This window comes from Notamacropus eugenii, chromosome 3 (genome assembly GCF_028372415.1).
Source record: "Notamacropus eugenii isolate mMacEug1 chromosome 3, mMacEug1.pri_v2, whole genome shotgun sequence".
In the NCBI taxonomy this organism is placed as follows: domain Eukaryota; kingdom Metazoa; phylum Chordata; class Mammalia; order Diprotodontia; family Macropodidae; genus Notamacropus; species Notamacropus eugenii.
The window spans coordinates 341,145,618-341,168,063 of record NC_092874.1 but is presented as its reverse complement, the minus strand read 5'-3'; the positions used below and the strand labels follow the sequence as shown (position 1 = coordinate 341,168,063).

The window sequence follows — 22,446 nt, the reverse complement described above, 5'->3', positions numbered from 1 at the left end:
AAGGATTTTTTCCTTTTAAAATTTATTTGCAATATCTTTGTGCCCTAATTTGTGGGTAATTTTTGTAAAAGTTCCACGTAATTCTGATACATATATATATATATATATATATATAATTCTTTAATGGTTTCATTTAGAAGACACTATAAGTCTTTTAGCTTTAATTCCTCCAGCAATGTTAAATTCTATATTTCTCATTTTGTATTTTTCTGTTAGATTTGTCCAACTCTGAGAGAAGGATATCAATGTCCTACTATTATTGTGTTACTGTCTACATCTTCTTGCACTTCAATTAATTTTCCCTTTTATGAATTTAGTTACTATGGCATTTGGAGCACACAAATTTAATATTAACATTGATTTATTATCTATGGTTCCTTTTTGGAAAATGTCATTTTGTGGTTTATCTCTGTATTATGAATTTCTCTTTGTTCTTTGTTTGATAGTATGATTGCAATTCCTATTAAAATATATTTTACTGATAGCTTTTGTTTTCACATCACAGATTTGTTTCAAATGTCTCTTTCCCCCTTCTCCCAGACAGTCATTCTGTATAATAAGTAATACTTAAACAAATTAGAAAAAAGAGTAACAAATCAGCAAAATTAATTGGTGGTCCTCAACCTCTTCTCTCCCCATTCAGGCAGCCTGGTCTGCTCACAGGTTATTTGTCCTTCCTTTTCAAAGAGGACCATGACATCAGTGAAATGATGACGTGGCTTGCAGTTGACTTTGGTTTGAGTAAGGGAGGGCTGTGCAAGGTCACCAGCCTCACTTTTTCCTCCAGAGCTTTCTGGATCAAGTGACCTGATATTCATCAGGATGACTGGAGATGGCTCAGGATGCAGTGGCATGACTTGATGATCCAACTGGATGACTCTGGCTCCCAAACACCCATTTTGGTTTCCTACTTTGTTCACAGTATTCTCTATGTTTTGAATGTCCTCTGCATGCCCTTTTACCTGTTAAACTCTCATTCACCCAACTCAAATATTATCTCCTCCTTGAAGTCTTCTTTGAGCCCCTTATTTTATAATGATGGTCTTCCATACATTTCACTTAATATTTTGTTTTGCATCTCACTCATGCATGTGTTACCTGTGATCTAGGGGGCTTCCTCCACCAAGAAGTCCTGACTCTGTACTCACAGGGCTGAATTTATTCTGGATGTGGCCTGACCCCAAAGGGGAGTTAGGCTTTTCTGATCTCTCTAGGCTTGTTTTGTACCCACCTTAGAGATTATGTGTTTTATGAATTATATACTATGAAATTTCAATATCAAGCTATCATTCATCATATTTGAAAGTAATTTCTGGATCCATATTTTAAAGTCATATTTTTTCTGGGCCCACACCACCCTACTTCCAACCCTTAGTCATATACTATGTGGTTAGGACTGTCAAAGCCATCTTTGATATTAGCTTGAGGGAGACATAATCAAAAAAGTATATCTATTCAAAAGAATATAATCCATCTAGATTAAAATGCATAGGATTTTAAAATATTATATATACTCACATATATATGTGTGTGTGTATGTGTACACACATAATATTATAGATCTTTGTCAGCGTTATAATGGAGAGTTAACTGATTAGTTTATGTAGTACTTCCTTTAAAAAAATGCCTTATGTCTGTTCTTTTCAACATCTTAGAAGAACCCAGTATCTGATACACCTTGACCTTATATTTGACAGTAGAGTTGGTTTAGTAGTTTTAGGGCCATGAACCTTGGCTTATGCCAGTCTATTCCAGAATGGAGCTCGATGGAGTCTGAGGTGCTTGCCTATCCATAACTTAGGTGACTCAAGCCTATTTGGGGGCTTTTCTCTCAGTAAAATGAAGTTGTCTATGGGATAGAGTACAATTAGTTGTGTCATATGCCTGCCTATGCTTGACAGCTAGGGCTTGAGGAGTTGTGATTTGAGTTAGAACCAAAATACCAAGAACTGCCAGGAGAGAGGTTCCACCATAAAGGGAATAATGGTAGAGATGAGAAAGACCAGAGAGTGACTGAGGTATGACTGTTGTTTGGCCAATGCACAGTATCTTTCTTAGAGTTGCTATTTTATCCTGTTTGGATGGATAGACTCATGAATAGGGGGGGGTGTCAGAAAATTTAATATTGTACAAAATGTTTCTTCAAACCACTAAAGAACTTTTTTTCTCCTTGTTTTCATTTTAGAGATCCTGAACTTTCAGCTATTTGCCGAAATCCTGGCACTTTAATTTTGTATCCTGGTGCTGAAGCAATTAATTTGGAAGAATTGATATCAAATTCTCCTAATCATCTTTCCACTATCATCATCATTGATGGGACATGGAGCCAGGCTAAAGACATTTTCTACAAGAATTCCCTGTTTCGACTTCCTAGACAGGTAAATGAAATATGTTTGCATATGTATGTGTGTATGTACATATATGTGTACATAATATATGTACATTATACACATATATGTATACTTATATATCTGTATATTTGTTCATGGTTGTGTGAGTGTTTGTATACACACTGTGTGTATATACACACTATACACACGCATATTTATATGTGAGAACTATGTATGTTGCCACATCCTCCAAAGAAGAAACTAAAGTATTTTAATGATAAAGTTGTGGTATTAAAATATTGTATTTTAAATGGACTGCTTTGTTGTTAAATGGGACCTATATAAAATTTACATCTGTAACATTCTGATTTGAACACATGGTTCTAACACATAATAATATGTGTGTTAGGCTTCTATAAGTATTTCTAACATTAATATTTTCAATGAATGATTTTTCTGTTACTTTTAATACATAGATATATAGTAACTTGTTATTTTCTGCTAAGTACCTTTAATCCATTATTACTTATATAACTTTATAGGGACTTTTTTTCTCCTCTAATGAGGAGTTACTGTAATTATTGATAGCTATGTAGTAATACTTTTAGTATGGAAAATAAGCATTCCATATCACCTTTGCTTTTCCTATATAGATAGTTAGGCCAAAATCTTTTTGAGTAATTGCAGATCTAATTTAAGAGGGTCATTAATGCTCCAGGATTTGATGCAGTTGGCACAATGCCATCTGTATTTAGGGTTAGGTATACAGGAACATCAGGAGGACCTCACCAACCATAGGGAATCACTCTGCCTTGGTAGTTTTCTATCACAGAGGCAATTTCTTTTGGCAAGCATATTTCTCCATTTTTTACTTGATTGACATTTATCAGAGGATTGTAAGAAGAATTATCTTGTATGATTTTAAAATATATGTGGGTGACAACTTTTAGATAATTTCATGGAATTACATGCTTTTTTGTAGTCAACAAATACAAGCATAGTGTAATCTTTGTTCTCTATGTCTTTAGGTAAATTGTGTTTCTATAAAGATACAGTCTGCTGTAGAACATAATTTATCTTCTTATTGCTTTCATAAAGGTTGCACTTGATACTTGTGTAAATTTTCAATTTTCATAGCAGTTTTTGTTAACTATGGAGTCTTTACCTAAATTTTTGTAGTCTTTGGGTTTATTGACCATTATGTTACTATATCTGTTTGCATCTTATGCATCAAATCTCTTCCACTAATCAGTTTGTCTATTTTTTTCACCAATGTTAGTTTTAAATATCACTATTTTGTAATACAGCATGAGATAAGATATTGCTAGACTCCTGTCTTTCCCACATTTGTTCCTATTTCCCCTGAGATTCTTGACCTTTAGTTCCACTAGATGAATTCTGTGGTTATTTTTTCTAGGTCTTTGGTTTCATTGATATATACTGAATGCATAAATTAATTGAAGCAATGTTGTCATTTATATTTTATTAGCATGACACAAGTATGAGCAGTTTATATGTCTTTTAGGTCTGTTTATTTCTTCATAGGGTGTTTTTAAATTGTACTCATGTAGTTCTTGTAGGTAGACTATCAATTTGTTTTCCATTCTGTGATTTTGAATGAAATTTCACTTTCTAATTCTTCTGATTGGTTTTTGTTGGTAATATATAGAAAGAATGATGATTATTTTATATCCTACTACTCTGCTGTAGTTGGTAAATGTTTCACTTAACTTTTTAATTGAATATTTAGAATTAACTAATTAGATTATCATTACCATCTGCAAAAAGTGACAATTTTCTTTCTTCTTTGATTCTGCTTATTCCTATAATTTCTTTTTTTTCTTCAAATAATAATGACAATGGACATTCTAGCTTTAACTCTGAACTTACTGAAGAGGCTGTTTTTGCATATAAAGATATCTCTTGCTTTTAGAAACTATTTACCATCTTAAGAGTAGGCCCATTTGTTTCTATGCTTTCTATTATTTTTTTTTTAACAGAAAAGGGTTATTAAATTTTGTCAAAAAGCTTTTTTTTGTCTGTTGATGTCATTACATGATTTTTATATTTTTCATTTTTATTGTAGTCTATTATGTGTATAGTTTTCCTAGTATTAAACATCCTGTATTCTTGGTATCATATCAATCTGGTCATATTCAATGATCTTGTAATATGTTGCTTTAGTCTTTTTGCTAATGCAGCATTTAATACTGTATTTTTGTATGGATCATTATTAGAGATAGTTTCTTTTCCTGCTTTGTTTCTCTTAGATCAAGACAGTGTTTATACTAGAGATAGAATTTGATATACTTTTTTCTTTTTTTTTTCTATTTTTAGCAAAGTTAGCCAAATATTGGGATTAATTATTCTTTAGCTGTTTGATAGGATTCACTTCAAATCCATTGGTATTAAGGTTTTCTTCTTTGGGTGTTTATAGCTTGTTCAATTTCTTTTTACAGCATTGATCTAGTTAAATTCTCTATTTCTTGTTCTGTTTATCTGAGTATTTGACATTTCTGTAAATATTCATTGATTTTAATTATCAGTTTTGTTAGCACTTAAGTAAAATTATTTCTAATTTTTCCTCTCTTCATTTGCTGTGAATTCTTTTTTTTCTTTTTTGATGCTTCCAGTGTGATTTTATTCTCTCTTTGTAAAATTAGACTACCTAATAATTTGTCTGTTTTGTTAGTTTTTTCAACAAACCAACTCCTAGTTTTATTTGTCATTTGGATGATTATTTTGCTTTCAGTTTTTGATTTTCAGAATTTCTATTTTGTTGTTTAACTGTTCCATAAAGAACTTACATTCTGTGGGAAGAGGGAACTTGCTTATAATTAGTATATACAAAGAAATGACAAGCAGGATGATTTTAGAAAAACCTGGAAAGATTTACATCAACTGATGCCAAGTGAAATGAACAGAACCAGGCGAATATTGTATACAGTAACAGCAATATTGTAAAATGAAGAACTGTGAATGGCTTAGCTATTCTCAGCAATACAGTGATCCAAGACAGCCCCAAAGGACCATGATGAAACATGCCATACACCTCCAGAGAAAGAACTGATAACTGTCTGAATACAGACTGACGAAAGTTATTTTTCACTTTCTTTCCTTCTTTTTTAAAATTCAGTTCTTCTTGTACACAGTGGCTAACATGGAAATATTTTACATGATTGCATGTTTGTAAACTATATTAGATTGCTTTCTGTCTCAGGGAGGGACAGAATTTTGAACTCAAAATTTTAAAAATTGTTTAACATGTAATTGGGGAAAAATAAAATATATAAAAATAATTAGTATGTACAGAACATTCACAAAATAAACACAAGTTAGTTTGGGAAGTAAGGGTACTAGCAGTCAGACCTATCAGAAAAGCTTAATCTTGAAGGAAGTAAAAGATTCCGAGAACCAGAGATAAGCAACTAATGCATCCAGGAATGAGGGACACCAGTTCAAAGGTACAGAGATGGAAGATGGAGTCTTATATGTGAGAAATGGAAAAAGAAGCTGGTTTAATTGAAGGTAGAGTCTGGGAAGGAGAGTAACATATAATGAAACTGGAAAGGAAACTTTATGAAAGGCCTTAAAGGCCAAACTGCATTAATATTTTGTCCTACAAGCAACAAGGAGACACTAGAGTTTATTGACTAGTATAGTGACATGGTTAAACTTTCACATATGGAAAATTACTTTGACAGTTGTATGAAGGATAGATTGGATAGGGGAGAGACTTGAAGGAGAGAGTTGATGAAGGCCTGTACTAAGGAGATGACTGTTTGATATGTTTGAATGTGATGAGTCAGATGCCAGAGTTGTTGTAAGATAGAAACAAGATTTGACCACTTGTATGCTGAATTAGGAAGAGTTGAGGATATTGTCATGGTTATAAACCTGGGAGACTAGAAGAGTGGTGGTGCCCTTCAAAGAAATAGGAAATTTATAAAAGAGGTTTTTTTTTTTGTGGGAAAGATAATATATTTTGTTTGGTCATATTGAGTTTGAGATGCCTAAGGGACATTCAGCAGAAGAAGAGGATTGAGACTGGATATGGAGCTGATGAGGTTACTGTATGAAAGAGTGTATAGAGAGTAGAGGTCCAAGGAGAAATGTACTCACAGGTAAGATGTGTGATATGAGTAACAGGCCAACAAAGGAGCACCTTTACATTAAGGGGTGGGGAACCCATGGCCTTGAGGCCATATGTGGCCCTTTAAGTCCTCAAATGTAGCCTGTTGACTGATTACAAACTTCCCAGAACAAATCCCCCTCATAAAAGGATTTGATCAAATGGCTGCACCTGAGGACCAAGAAGGCCATGTGTGACCTCAAGGCTGCAGGTTCCCCACTCCCTGAGTCATAGAATGGCTCTGATGTTTGAATATGCCCCCACCTCCCCTTACCTGCATCTCAGTGATTCCTTGGCATTCTTTAAGCTTAACATAGGAAGCCTATTCTGACACTCATTCTCCAGTTTCTAGCTTTCTCCATTTAAAATTACTTTGTGTTTAATTCTTTATGTCCATGTTCGACTCCCCTTCCCCAATAAACTGTAGCTCTCTGAAGGCAGTACCTATTTCTGTTTGTGTCTGTGTCCATAGAGCCTAACATAGTGCCTGACACGTAGTAGCTGCTTAACAGATGCTAGTTGAGTGAGTGACATAGTAGTATCAACATGTTATATAGACAAGCTGTGTACCAAGAAGTAGGAGATCCATGAATAACCAGTTATCTATCTATCTATCTATCTATCTATCTATCTATCTATCTATCTATCTATCTATCTATCTATCCATCTATTTAATTGAAGTCAAAGCCTATTCTGGGACAGAGGTCCTAGAGATTCCTACAGGGGGAGATTTATTTTAAATCTATATTTTATATGGATTATTGGCCTGAGAACAATGTTTATGTATAAATGTGCTTCTTGTTTGATATACAAACCAAGACTCAAAACCACTTCTCAGTCTGGAACGCTATCCCTAGGAGCAGGTCCCTTCCTCAGTCAGCCCTGGATCTGTGACCTGGAATGGGTGGTAAGTAACAGAGCCAACAGTTTGCATTTATTCCAGCATCTTACACATGTTTAGGTCCCTTCATATTGGTTCGGAGACCTGTTATTGCCCTGCTACACAGCCTTTCCTTGTATTGGAATGCTGTGTCTTGTATACTCCTGTCTAGACTTGGTCTCCAGTGTCAGCTAACCTCTCTCTGTCTTCCTGTGCTAATCTGGACAAAATGACTTATTTTTTTCTTTGATTCTCAAGCAGGATTTAGTCTTGTGCATTTTCTAGATTATTTTCAATGGAATTAGGGGTTGGGGAGAAACTTGCTGTATTTCTTCCTAGCAAGTCTGCCTTTTTGACTCCACCTCTCTCTAAAGTCCAGCCTTACATTTTTTCTTATCTCATTTCTTACTCTCCAGTCCTTGGGCAGCTAGGTGGTGCAGTGCATAGAGCACCACTGCAGGAGTCAGGACGACCTGAGTTCAAATCTCACCTCAGACACTTGATACTTACTAGCTGTGTGACCTTGGGCAAGTCACTTAACCCCAATTGCCTCATCCTAGGTCATTTCCAGTCTATCTGGTCACTGGATTCAGATGGTTCTGGAGGAGAAGTGAGGTTGGTGACCTGCACAGCCCTCCCTCACTCAAAACAAAGTCAAGTGCAAGTCATGTCATTATTTCCCTGATGTCATGGTCTTCTTTGGCAACGAAGGACGAACACACACTCTCCAGTCCAACTGTAATCTAACCTACATTTCTCCCTTTTATGTTTGTGTGGAGTATGAGAGATTTTATTAGATACTTTGCTAGAATCCATGTATATTTTAATAAAGTGGGGGAAATTTAAATCAGGAATTAATTAGAAGGGATTCTATTTAACAGGCAAAGGACAAAGAAACTTAAAAACTTTGGTAGTTACTGTACTACTGTGAAGATCAATTTAAAATGAGAATAAAACATTTTTTCTAATTATAAATATCAGAAAATATGAATTTAGTTTATGTAAAATTTTTCATAGGACAGCTAAGTGGCGCAGTAGATAGTGCTAGACCTAAAGTCAGGAAGACAACTGAGTACAAATTAGTCACTTAACTAGCTGTGTGACCCTAGTTTGCCTCAGCTTCCTCATCTATAAAATGATTTGAAGAAGGCAATGGCAACAACGTCAGTATCTTTGCCAAGCAAACCCTAAGTAGGGTCACAAAGAGTCAGATGCAACTGAACAATAATAAGCAAGTTTTCAGGAATGAATTATATTGTGTAAAACATTTACCTGAAGTAACTGTAGATTTCAAGTATAAACTGTCATTGAAATTAGAATTATTACTACTAAAATTTAAAGGAATAGGTCTGGAAATTATTGAGATGGGGGGTATTCTTTTCACAATAAAAATGATGTTAAAATAACACTTCCAAGGTTGAGGTAATTGTACGGAGATTAATTAGAACTAATATTTGATTTTCACCATAATGGAAACTAATGAATATGTGCATAGATAGTACATACCTAATGAAATCTAACCAGTTCTTGCCTAATATAAGGTGACAGACTCAGAAAGATCATGCAGCAATATAAAAAGTCATTTACGTCACTTAACAGGTTATCCAAAACATCTTTGTAATTTGTAATCCTATGGCATCTGGTTCTTTGATGTCATTATCAGCATTGCAGACAATCAGATTTTCAAGCTCCATATGGCAATCACGTGTGTATACATATTATATATTTCCCCAAATATTTTTTAACAATAGCTAGCACTGAATGATTGGAGTTAGAAGTATTATTCATTTATTGTGAAAAAATGTAGCACAGAAAATGACAATAAGGTTTGTCCCAAATGACTATTTAAAGGCATCAAAACAAGATATCCTTGTTTTAGTTTGTGTTAATGAAAAAAAGCACATTTTAACACACATACATACACGTATATATGTATATACACATATATGTACATATATTTATTATGAATATCTGTAAAATCAAGATAATTCTAGAGAATTATATGTATTTCAATATGTCATAAAATAAACTATTAAATCTTACTTCAAAATGTTATTCATCTGAAATTTGGCCTGTTTTCAGGTTTTGATAGGTTATTTGACATAACAATATTTGATACCTTTAAAGGTATAAGTGCTTTGCAATTGCATGTATCATAGTCATTCATAACCATCTATGAAAAGATGAAGCTGCCATTTCATTCCTGTAAGAACTGCTTCCAGTCGATGGAGATGGCAATTTCTCCGTAGCTTCTGATGTTCTTTTATTCTGGTCCTTTCATCCCTTCAGTCTCCCCAAGGGCCCCACCCGTTGTTCTGGGGACTGACCTCATGTACCTCTCCATCTCTTGCCTCTGCCTTTGGGCTAGCTATCCACTTTGCCTAAAATGTGCCTCACGTCCACCTCTGAGAATCTGTTATTCCCTTTAAGGTTCAGCTAAAGCACCACTTCTACGTGAACATTTTTCTTATCTCCCCAGCTATTAACTGTCTTCTGCTCTGGAAATTACCTTGCATCTATTTTATGGACAGCAGAATATGCATTTGTCATGTACCCTGATAGAATGTAAGGTCCTTGATGAAAGGAACTGTTTTAATTTTTCTCTGTATTGCCAGGACCTAACATAATGCCTGGAACTTATAGAACTTTGATAAATGTTTGTTGACTGACTGATCTGCATGAGAAGTTTCCTCACTCAGACTTTCCTATACCAATGAAATCATAGCCAAACCAAAATAAAAGTGTCTTGTGTTTGCAAAGTACTGTGATATATATTGGAGATAGTAAATTTCTCGATAAAAATATATTAAATGCGTTTATGAAAATAAAAAAAGAAAAAATTAAGTGGGACAGGTGTAAGGACAAAGCTAATGAGTTTGGTTATAGATATGTTTAGTTTCACGTGTCATAAGTACATCCAACTGGAGGTGTCCAGCAGGCAACTGGAGCTGTGGAATTGGAATTATGAGACAAAAAGAAGCCAGGAACCAGCAGTGTTTCAACCAGCAAACATTTGACCCCTTTCCTAACCTCGGAGATTTGGTGGCTAAGGACAACACTAGTTTAGTTTATAAACTTGTTTATAAAGTCTTAAAAAGGAGCATGGTAGAAGAATAGGAACAGTTTTACCTCATGAAACAGTGGGCAACAATGGAAGGAAAAATGAATTAGGAGAAAATTTGGTAATAGATCCAATAAAACAAAGCCATCTGTAGAGCATTTAAAGTTCAGAATAAAAAAATAACAAAAAAATTGTAAAGATTTATTTTTTTATGACAAATACATTTCACAATTAAAGTCAGTGGAGCCACCATATTTGGATTATAATTTGTGTTCGTCCGTTGCCGAAGAAGACCACGCCATCAGAGAAATAATGACATGACTTGCACTTGACTTTGTTTTGAGTGAGGGAGGGCTCCTCACTTCTCCTCCAGAGCTATCTGAATCCAGTGACCAGATATTCATCAGGATGACTGGAGATGACCCAAGATGAGGCAATTGGGCTTAAGTGATTTGCCCAAGGTCACACAGCTAGTGAGTGTCAAGTGTCTGAGGTGAGATTTGAACTCAGGAACTCCTGACTCCTGCCTTGGTGCTCTATCCACTGCAACACCTTGCTGCCCCATTTGGATTATAATATCACAGTACCAGATGTGGTATATGGGGACATGGAAATGATGCTGAAGAAAAGAAAGATGGAAGCACCAAAAACTTGTCGACCCTCACAGCTTGTTCTGAAAACAGCAAAAAGAAGCCTAAAGCTGGGGATGGTGCCGACTCCCAGGGGAGCAGAGGCCAAGATTAACACAAGGTTAAAAGTTAAGAAATAGGCTAGTAAAAGGAGCAAACAGAAACAACAAAAAAGAGTTTGACCATAAAAAGCTACCATGGTGTCTGGGAAGACCAAGACCTAAACTCAGAAGAAGAAAATGCTGTGAGAACCTCAAATGGGGTCATGAAGAGTTGAGCAGCTCTGAAATGACTGAATAATAACGGTGCCTGTTTGGAACTTAGCCTGGTGTGATGTGTGGTATTGGTCTAAACCTCATTCCTGCTGTACTGCTGTCTATTTTTCCCAGCAATTTTTATCAAATAGTGAGTATTCCTATGGTTGATATCTTTGGATTTGCTAGGCACTAGAATTATATGCTTAATCTGTTACACCAATTGACTTATTTCTTAACCAGTACCAAATTGTTTTGAGAATGATTTCATAGTATAGTATAGTTTTATAGGACACTTTTACACCTGATTTTGCCAGGACCCTGTCTCCCCTCCCACCCTTTTTTGTTTTTTTGCTATTTCTCTTGAGATTCTTGACATTTTGCAGATTCTTGATTTTTTGTACCTACAGATGAATTTAATCTTTTTTCTAGTATTATAAAGTAATCTTTTGTTACTTTGGTTGCTAGAGCACTGAATAAATATATTAAATTATATAAATATTGTCATTTTTGTCATATCAGCACAACCTACACATGAGCAATTCATATTCCCTATTTAAATGTCTTTATTTGTATAAAATGTTTTATACCTGTAGTCATATAGTTCCTAAGTGTATCTCACTAGATGGAGTCCAAGTATTAAATAAATTTACACATTTTGTATTTATTTTAAATGGAATTTCCCTTTATATATCTCCCTGATGGATTTTATTGCTGTTATAAAGAAATTCTGGGGACTTATGTGGATTTTTTTTTAACCCTGTACCTTTACTGGAACTATTGTTTTAATTTATTTTAGTTGACTTTCTAGGATTTTCTAGGTATACCATTATACCTTTGCAAAAAGTAAAAATTTTGTTTCTTCTTTACCTATCTAAAATTTCTTTTTCTTGTCTTATTTTTTGCTTAGCATTTCTAGCATTGTATCAAATAGAAGTGTTGACAATGGACACCCCTGATATTACTGAAAAAGACTATAGTTTATACCTATTACATATCAATATGGTCCTTGGTTATAGATATGTATTATTTACCATGTGAAGAAAAAGGCCATTTATTCCTATATTTTCTAGTGTTTTAACAGAAACGAGTATTACAGTTTTTCAAAACTTTTTCTGCATCTATTGATATAATCTTATGCTTTTTGTTGTTCTTTTATTAGTTTTCCTAATATTAAACCAACCCTCCATTCTTGGCATAAATCAGACATGGTGTGTAATCTTTGTGATAAGTTACTATAGCCTCTTTGCTCCTGTTTTATTTAAAATTTTAATGTTCATTAAGAGTATTGATCTATGGTTTTCTTTGCTTTGATTCTCCTTGGTATAATTATCAAGATCATGTTTCTATCATAGAACGAATTTGGTAGGAGCTCTTATTTTTGTAAACAATTTGTATAAGAATTGGTCATTGAACGTCTGATAAAATTCACTAGTCTGGGTCTCATTTTTCTTTGAGAGCTCATTTGGTTTTTTTTAAACTATTTCTTATTTTATTAATCTGAATATCTTATACTTTTCTAAATATTAATTTCATTTGTCATTGGTTTTATTGGTATTTTAGTTGGTCAAAGGAGTTTCCAATTTTAAACTTCATTTCTTCTTTATTTATTATGAATTCTACTTTTTAATTTTATTCAGAGCTTCCATAGCAAATAAAAAATACCACAAGCAGCAGGGAAAAAAATATTTCAAATGCCAAATATAGCCAATTCCAGTGGCTTCCTGTTGTCTTAGGATAAAATATAAACTGTTCTATTGGGTTTTTAAACCTTGCGCAATTTGGACCCTTCCTAACTTTCCAGCCTCTTTAGACATTATTCCCTTTCTTGTACTTTGTGATCCAGCCAAACTGGCCTTTCCTTTGTCCTTTCCATGGGACGTCATCTTTAGTTTACATACTAGCTGTTTTGTACCAGTTATTCCCATGCCTCAAATGTACTCCTTCATTGCCTCTACCTGATAGAGTCCTTTTATTCCTTTAAAATTCAGCAGTGGCACCATCCTCTGCATGGAGCCTTTCAAATCCCTGCAAACACAAATGACCTCCCTTCCAAACTGTCTTGTATTTAATTCCTTTTTATATGTAGTTTTCATTTTATATTTATGCTCTATGCCTTTATGTAAATAACTGGCTTCCCATTAGAACAGAAATTCCTCTCAAGAAGGCATTGTTTCATTCTTTGTACATGTCCTCCATGTTTAGCTTGACACAGAGTAGGCACTTAGTAAAAACTTGTTGATTGATTGATTAATACATATTTTAGGCTACTATTAACTTGTCCTGAGTCTTCTCCGTGATACCACCTTATTTGGCTTTTCTTATCTGTCTGGCTTTATCTGGTGGTGATAGTTCTATGAATAAATTAAATAGTGATTTTTATTCAAAATATATATTCTTGCCTATATTTTAGAGACTATTATTTGTCTTATGAAGTATTTTCTACTTTAAATAAATCTTAAATCTTTGATTTCCTTGGCCTTTATTGAGAATGTATATTTATGTAAGACATGTTACTTGCATGTTAAATAGTAATAAATTAGTTCATTGGCAGACTTAATTGAATTTCAAGAATTTCTGCAAACAAGAATGCAAGTTAAAAAAACTTAAAATAAAAAAAACTTAAAATATATACAATACAGTGACTTTTCTAGTGAGCAGTATGATTATACTGATTCTGTTTAGGCTTCTTATTGTGCTGACACTTCATTAGAAAACACGTTATTCGGAGATGCTTTGCATAGCCATGTTTGAAGGAAGGCCACACAAGCAATTGGGTATGCTCTACAGGCTTTCTTACAACAGCTGTCATAGTTGGCAAAGGTGATGCCAGAGAAATACTGCATTAAGTTAGCCCCATGGATGCAATTAGTTCATAAAAAAGCACAGCAAGCATGCTCAGCACAGTTAGGCAGCTGGTACATTTGTATGAAGCAATCAAAGAGCACGGTGGGTAAAACTGCCTCTGTTTATGAACTGAAGTGTATGGCATAGTGGGAACAGATGGCTAAGAAGCACTTGACCTTCGAATACTTTACTATACTAATATTTAAAAAAAAGAAGCAGCAGAAAAGTTCTTTTTAAATACATTTGGCCCCAACTGGAATACAAATGGGAAAATATAACCCAAATAGCCAGAAATAAAATAATAAATTTGAAGTTCATTGCCACTGCAATTGGTTGTTTTTATTAATTGTCAGTTTAAATTTTATTAAGTATACAGGAAGTACCCATTTCTTACTAATTCACATTTTAAATTTGTGTTTCTATTTTCTACCCATTTGATCCTGTTTTATAGAAATCTCATTTTCCTTTTTATTAATTTATGTTGATTGATGAACAAAGTTGATGGTGCATATATTTTCAGTTAAAAGTTTTCCATTCATTCTAGCCACCTTTCATTAGATAGCTACACTTCAGTTTTGTTAATGGCCCTCTTAAAATACAACACATAGAAATGAAGAATGTTTCTCAGAAGTGTTATAGCCTCAAGCCTCTCCCCACTGTAGTTAGTGGTACATACTGCTGACTAACTGTGATGTGGATACTGTATGTGGATCCTGTTTCCATTACTTTTTTTGACTATTACAATGTTGAACCCCACAGTTGACTAAAACTCTCAGATGTTTTTAATAGGAGCTCTTTCTAATCCAGTTTTCTCATGTCTTGCACATTTGAATTTTTTTAACCTAAATTCAGAAATTTAGTTTTATCTCTTTCATTTATTTCACCTGTTATAATCTGTAGAAAGCATTTTAATTTCATTTCAGCTAACACATATTAAGCACAAGTGTAACAGGCACTGTGGGAGAAGAAAAATATGAATAATACTTGAGGTTGCCTTTAGGCTTAAAGCACACAAGCAGCTGGTGCCATAGTGGGTAGAGCTTTGGGCCTGGCGTCAAGATGGCCTAAGTTCAGATCCAGACTCAGACATTAGTAACTGTGTGACCCTAGCCAAATCACTTCAATCTCTGTTTGCCTCAGTTGAATTTTTTCTTATTATTGAAGGACTTATGTTAATAAGTGTAATTTTTAGTTTATTCTCGTTAGTGCATATACTATTGTACCTACAAGTTCTATTCTGTCTCTTCAAGTTCAAACATCATTAACCTTTGTAGCAAAAACTGATTTAAACTATCATTTCCTCCATATATAAACAGAAGCAATAAGAAGAGATACACAGATTTCACCAGACTGTCAAAGGGGTCTATGTGACGCAAAAATGATGAAGAATCTCTGTGTTATATTAATGTACCACGTTTTGTTTAGGCATTCCCTAATTGATACAAAAAGAGCTGCTATAGATATTTTTGTACATTTGGGTCCTTTTCCTCTTTCTTTGGTCTTGTTGGTGCAACAGGCCAAGTAGTTATATTGTTGGGTAAAAGGGCATGCAGAATTTGGGGGGCATAGTTTTGGATCGCTTTCCGGAATGGCTGGATGAATTCACATCACCACCAACAGCGTGTCAATCTTCTGGCCTCTACAATAATCATTATTTTTTTTTTGTCCTCTTTGCCAGTATGATAGGTGTGAGGTAGAATTTCAAAGTTATAAAAGTGTTCATTTTTCTAATCAGTGCATTGGAACATTTTTCATTACTGTTGATAGCTTGTTTTCTTTTTTTGATAACTGTCTGTTTATATCCTTTGACCGATCAATTATTCAGTGAATGAATAAACTATTAAGTGCTTTCTATGCGCCAGACATTATATTCTAAGTTTATATTTGCATATAATGCCTGCTTTGTTTAAACCCTTCCTCAAAAGCTAAAAATTTACATATGGCAAGAACATCTTTCTGGTAGTGCTTAGGCACCTAAAAACACCTTTAAACTTCAAACCTGTTACAATTGGGGATGGTGGTATATAATGCTTAGAATAACTAATAATACCTCTCCTCCTTTTATTTTTTATCTTCTTAATGGTGAATGAATGAAGAAAGCATTTATTAAGTACTTACACTAAGCTGAGTGCTGCCTCAAGTCTCTCCCCACTTCAGTCATCCTCCGTTCAGTGACTAAAGTGATTTTCCAGTCATGGCACACATACCCTATCCCCTCATTCAGTTAACTCCAGTAGTGGCCTCACTTTCCTGGTATATGCTTCATCCCCTCTCTTCCTCTCAAAGTGTGTTGCTGCTTCAGTTAAACTGGCTTGTCTATAATGTTCAAAAAAAGTTAGTTTAATCATGAGAGTAAGTAGCTTAGTCACTCAAGCACAGAATTTAATTTCAGTTATTTAATTTAATTTGTTGCTCTCCTTCCAGTGTCTCTGAAGGATGTACAGTTTCTAGAATACCAGTACTAGATATGTGAAAGACTTCAGAAAGGTGATTTTCGTAACTATCATCTACTATCTCTACCTGCCAGTGATTTCTCTTGAAAGTAAGGCAGCCCTCTCATGTAATAATTTTGCCTTCATGATATATTGCTTCTTCATTACATATTGCTGTATATCTGCAAGTGGATTAAACTGTGTGGAAATTATTCTTGAACAGAATATTTTAGTGCTGCCTTTTATTTTATCATCATTTCTTTATGTATACCCCCTCCCTACTATGAGTCTTCACAAGAGTTAATTTTTACAGACATGAACATTAGGAAAATGTGAATGTGATTTCCTATTTTTATAATTATCCCAGGCATGATGGACAGCAGCAAAAGGTGACAAGTGGCAAACTGATAGCAAAGGAGAGAAAAACCTTTAAAGCTCAAGAGCTCAAAAATCACAGTAGCTAAGAAACATTCAGTGTAGCCTTACACACTCAGCAGTTCAAATCACAAAAGATAAAATGCTTTAAGGATGTACTAAAATCAAACTAAGGCACTGATGTGGCACAGTGGAAAGAGTGCCAAGCATGGAGTCAGAGAGACTCATTCCTGACTTCAAATCTGACCTCAGACACTTACTGGCTGTGGGACCTGGGCAAGTTACTTAACCCTGTGTGCCTCAGTTTCCTCCTCTGTAAAATGAATTGGAGAAGGAAATGGCAAATCACTCCAGTGTCTTTGCCAAGGAAACCCAAATAGGGTCATGAAGAGTCAGACACTCCTGAACAAAAGATAGTATAAATAGCAATGCTATGCCAGTAGTTTTCATATAGAGGAGACTTTTTAAAAAATCCATTTTATTTTATTTTTAGCTCCAAAGTCTCTCCTTTTTTTATCCTCCACTATCCATTGAGAAGGCATTCCCCCCAAAAAAACAAACCCCCAAATAGCCTGTTACAAATTTGTGTAGTCATGCAAAACAAGTTCTTGTATTAGTCATACATAGCTCTACTCCCTCTCCCCCCAAAAAAATACAAAAGAAAGAAAATATGCTTCACTCTATACTCTGAGTCCATGATATCTCTTGTCTGAATTTAGCATGTAATTTTCATTGCTTTGTGCTAGAAAACACTAACAGGTATACTAGTAGACACTTAATAAATGTTTGTTAAGTAATTTCTTTCAGTAAAGATTTATGAAACATCTACTAAAGGCAAGCCGCTATGATAGGTGCTAGGAGCTTGTATATCAGTTTGGGTACATATATATATATATTAATACTTGTGGGTTGCTCTGTGAGGGGTGTACCTACACTAAAGAAATCACAGACCCTTGAAATACTGAAATGAGATTATTACTGTTAGAATCAAATGGATGCTTAGTTTCTCTGTGAGTTTCTTTTCTTTCCTCAGCTATTATTTTATTTAAAGAATACTTATTTCTCTATAATCATCACTTAGGAAAAATTGAATTTTGGTTTTCTAAAATTTTTGATTGAAGTGGACTCCATTTAAAAATCCAGATTATTTTATGTTTTTGAAATTTTGTTATTAATGGAAATATAGCGATTTAACAGGTGAAAAAAGTGGTCCTTTTATGGGAAGGAGGAGGCAGAATATTATGCCGTTCCCTCTTCACTGCTCTCCTAAATTCCTAGTTCTTTCTGTTTGTTTTGTTTTGTTTTGTTTTAGTAGGTGGGTTGAAAGTCTAGGTAGGTTAGTTGCAATTTTGGGGATGGGTAGGATTGAAAGAACTTGAAGGCTAATTTTTAAAGAGCATACTTTCCCCCTTCTCCTCTTGCCTGCTGAGTAAACAATACATGATCAAACATTCCTATTATGAATATTGTCTGTTAACGTGACCAGATATGGGCTTTTCTGTTGTAGGAGATTTGTTATATCTGTATTGGCACCCCTTACTACTGGCAGTTCCCACCCTCCAGGTGGTGTGCTATACCATGAAAATATCCTTCTATTACAGGATTCTTTTTTTATAATGGTAATTTCCATGGTTGAATTTTTACCTTTATTCTCTTTTATGATTTTCATAGTGCCTGCCACTGTTTTATTCAAATGGGGTTCAAATTGAACAAAAATGACTAAAATGAAAGAGAACATGTTCTCTGAATGTATAGGTCAAATGGACTTCAGGGGGATGAAATAGAAGGGTTTTGAGCAGCGCAGTGATTCTTTACTTGTAATAGAATTTTACTGTAGTGAATAAAATTCATTCTAATTTCAAATTCCCTTGAATAGTTCCTTCATCACTAAGCAACAGGCATTATTAATACTATTTTGAGAAAGTGTTTGGCCTACTGGCTCAGTTCCTTGAAATGAATTAACAAAAATCCCTAGCTATTACCTCCAGTGGAGTGTAAATGAGATGGGAGTATAAATGATTATCATTTGCATAACTTTGAAAAATAACTGAAGATTCTTCTAAGGCCCCCAACTACTATAAAAAAATTACAGTGAAAAGAAGGGAATGAGATTCAGATTAATCAGCTAAGAAAAAACCACATCGGTTGTATTGAATTGTTAGTTGCTAGTGTTTTTGTTGTGATTACTGTATTATCCATGTGCACTTAAAATGTTTTCATTTTAAGAAAACTTGCTTTAATTTTATGTGGTAAGAGTAATATTTGTTTCTTCAATAAATGCTCAATCAGTATTTCATGAATCTGCTACCTTTATCTTTAAAATGTTATACATTTTATTCAGATTGCTATCTAAAGTTCATAAGGTTACACAATTTTTAATCATTAAAAAACAAATTAGATTTGACATTATAACTAAATATTGAATTTCTGTTGGGATTATTAATGCTTTTAGATTCCCTCAAGCTTTTATTTATAGGCATATCATATATAATTTCACAAATGCTAACCTTGTCTCACCAACTTGACTATGAATTCCTTGCCGACCTGGGCTTTGTAATAATTTTTTTTTTTATTTTTCATACTAGACAGCACTCAGTAAATATTTGATTGTTAGTTGCTGTAGCTTTCCCTGTTTGTTTTTAAAATAATTTTATTTAAAAATTTTAAAAAATATATTGATTTAAAAAAAACACTGTCATTTCCCAATGACTCCCTGCCCCTCCTTATAACAAATAAGTTCAAATAAGCAAAACAAATCAGCACATTGGAGATGTCTAAAATGTATACCTAAAATTAAAGCATCTCTGAGGTTCCATCTCTTACCCATTGTATTGACAAAGATGACAAAAAAAACCCCAAATGACACATGTTGGAGGAGCTTGGGGAAAGTAGGCATACTATCGTACTTTTGCTGGATGTATGAATTAGTCTAGTAATTTTGGAATGCAATTTGGAACTATTCCCCAAAATGTACTAGACAGTATGTATATACCCTTTGACAAAGCCATACAGCTTAGTAGGTCTATATCCCAAAGAGAGTAGGGAAAGTGGAAAAAGACCCTATTTTAAAACTGTCAATAGAAAATCTTTTGAGGTAGCAAAAAACTGGAAACTAAGTGGTTGTCTTCCCATTAGGGAATGACTAAACAAATTATGGTATTGAGAGAAATGATTATTAATAGCCAAAATTTTGGGGAGATTCAGTTTCTCTTTTTCTTTAGTCCTCATTTCAAGGTTCACTTTTTAGAAGGACATTACTGGTGATGGGACTGAATTAACTCTCCTCAGTCCTGGTCAGATCCCACCCAGCCTCACACGGAATTTAATCCCATTGTGTTTCTATCTGGTGTGGGTTGGGATGAATTCTTTGATTATATTGCCCAAGGCTGGGGAGTAAGTGACATAATCAAAGTTCATTATAATAGGTCCACCCCTTTATTGTAATATTCATTCTCTCTCATTACTTGTTTGTTGGGATTGGAAGCTCAATTCCGTGTGGACAGTCTCGGGCGGGTAAAGGTGGGAGCTTCTAAATCTTAGAGCTCTCACGAGACCCCCCCAGGAAACGGCAGGGAATCGAGGTGAACCGAGCTATCTCAAGTAATTCCGCCTCTTCCCGTGAGAAACGTGATGGGAGAGAGATCTCCCCGCCCTCGAGATTGTCCCGGATCTGGGCACACCTAGTTATCTAACAGCACGGTATTCAGACGCAAACTATGCGGCTGAAGGTTAAGTAGGATTGAGGAAGCCTGAAAGCTCTCTTAGCACGTGAGGAGCCAAGAGGACAGTAGGCTCCGCTTCTCTTCTTTCCTCTCTCCCCTCCCCCTCTCTCCCCGCTTGTACTTCTACTTCCAATCCCTTAAGATCTTAGCCTCCTTAGGAAATCTCCCCCTCTTCCTTCTAAGGAAGACCCCCCTGCACTTGTAACCGAGACCCTGAAATAAAGCTCAACCCTTGTTCGACTCTGGAACGTCCTTTCTCTCATATGAGCATCCGGTTTTGTCCAACCGAAGACCTCGGAGGTGAGGTAAGAAGACTCGGGTAGCCCACACAGGCCTCTAGGCCTGGCACTTGTTAACCAATCAGAGTTGATTGCCACCCTCTGGAACACACTTTTCCAAGGTCACATAAGCCTTGGACCCACAGCCATTATGGTCTTTGTTATTCAAGAGTGCTATCGACTACCCAGAAATTATGTCTCTCAAACTTTTTAAACAACACAATATATAAATATTATTGTGTCATAAAAAATATCAAAAGGAACGGAGGAAACTGGGAAAACTTTTATGAACTAACAGAGAGTGAAATGATCAGAAGTACAACAATTTGTACTCTCAGAACAATATTAGAGAGAAAAACAACTTTGATTGGCTTTAGAACTCTCATCATTATAATGAGAAACTATGACTCCAGAGGGCTAAATATATGCCCTACCTCCTTTCAGAAAGATGATGAACTTAAAATACCAAATGAGACATATTTGTGGACATAGTCCATGTGGGAATTTGTTTTACTTAACTGTGCACATTTGTTATCAAGGTTTTTTTCTTATTTTAATGTTCAGGTGGGGGCAGCGGGAGAGATAATGCTTGCAAAAACAAATTAATAAATAAAAATTTTCAAATGTATGCTTCAAGCCACACCTGTATTCCACTTTGTCTTTGGAGAGGTAAGAGACACTCTTCACCCCCAGGATTCTCTCGCCATGATTGGATACTGAATTGATCAGAGTTTTGAAGTTTCATTGCTATTTTCCTTTATATTACTCTTGTTGTGGTGTAAATTGCATTCCTGTTTCTGCTTGCTTTACTCTTTTCCAGTTCATGCATGTCTTCCCAAGTTTCTCTTAATTCTTTGTATTTTTCATTTCTTCTAGGAAAAACTTCCATTTTAAATTACGGTTTGCTAAACCATTCCCTAAGTAATACTAGGACACTCCCTTTTTCCTAAATGCAACTACCAAAAAATGTGCTATAAATATTTTTGTGTGCTATTTTAAAGCCTATGCCCCAGTGACATTCCAGACTCAGCATGTCCAAAACAGAACTCATTATCTTTGTGTCTTCTTCCTCCCCAAGCCCTGCTAGATTTGGCTATTTCTGTCCAAGAAGCCACCTTTATTCCTGTCTCTAAGGCTCTTTATCCTCAGCATTATCTTTGACTATTAAATCTCTCTCACCTCAGATGTTAAATCTTGCCATTTCTTCCTCTCCAATATCCCTTGTATCTGACCCCTTCTCTCCACTCACAAAGGCACTGATTGAGTTCAGGGCCTCATCATTCTTGCCTAGATGATTGCAATAGTCTCCTAATTAGTCATCCTATCTCAAGTCTCTCTTTACTCCAGTCTGTCTTCCACAGCTGCCAAAGTAATTTTCTGTAAGGGCAGATCTGACCAAGTCATTCTCCCACTGAGTTAATTCCAATGACCTCTCACCTCTGTGTTTTCACACTGGACACTCCTGTCTTTGTGCCTTTGCACTGGGTGTCCCTCATGCCTAACATT

General features: G+C 35.0%; 1 protein-coding gene across 1 annotated transcript in view; it reads left to right on the top strand.

Moving 5' to 3' along the window:
- Positions 1-22,446, top strand: part of DTWD2 (DTW domain containing 2) — a 134,241-nt gene that overhangs the window by 54,427 nt on the left and 57,368 nt on the right. Inside the window, exon 4 of the mRNA XM_072597124.1 lies at positions 2,186-2,378. Coding sequence (XP_072453225.1) covers positions 2,186-2,378 — 193 coding nt within the window. The remainder of the gene's footprint in view (positions 1-2,185; positions 2,379-22,446) is intronic.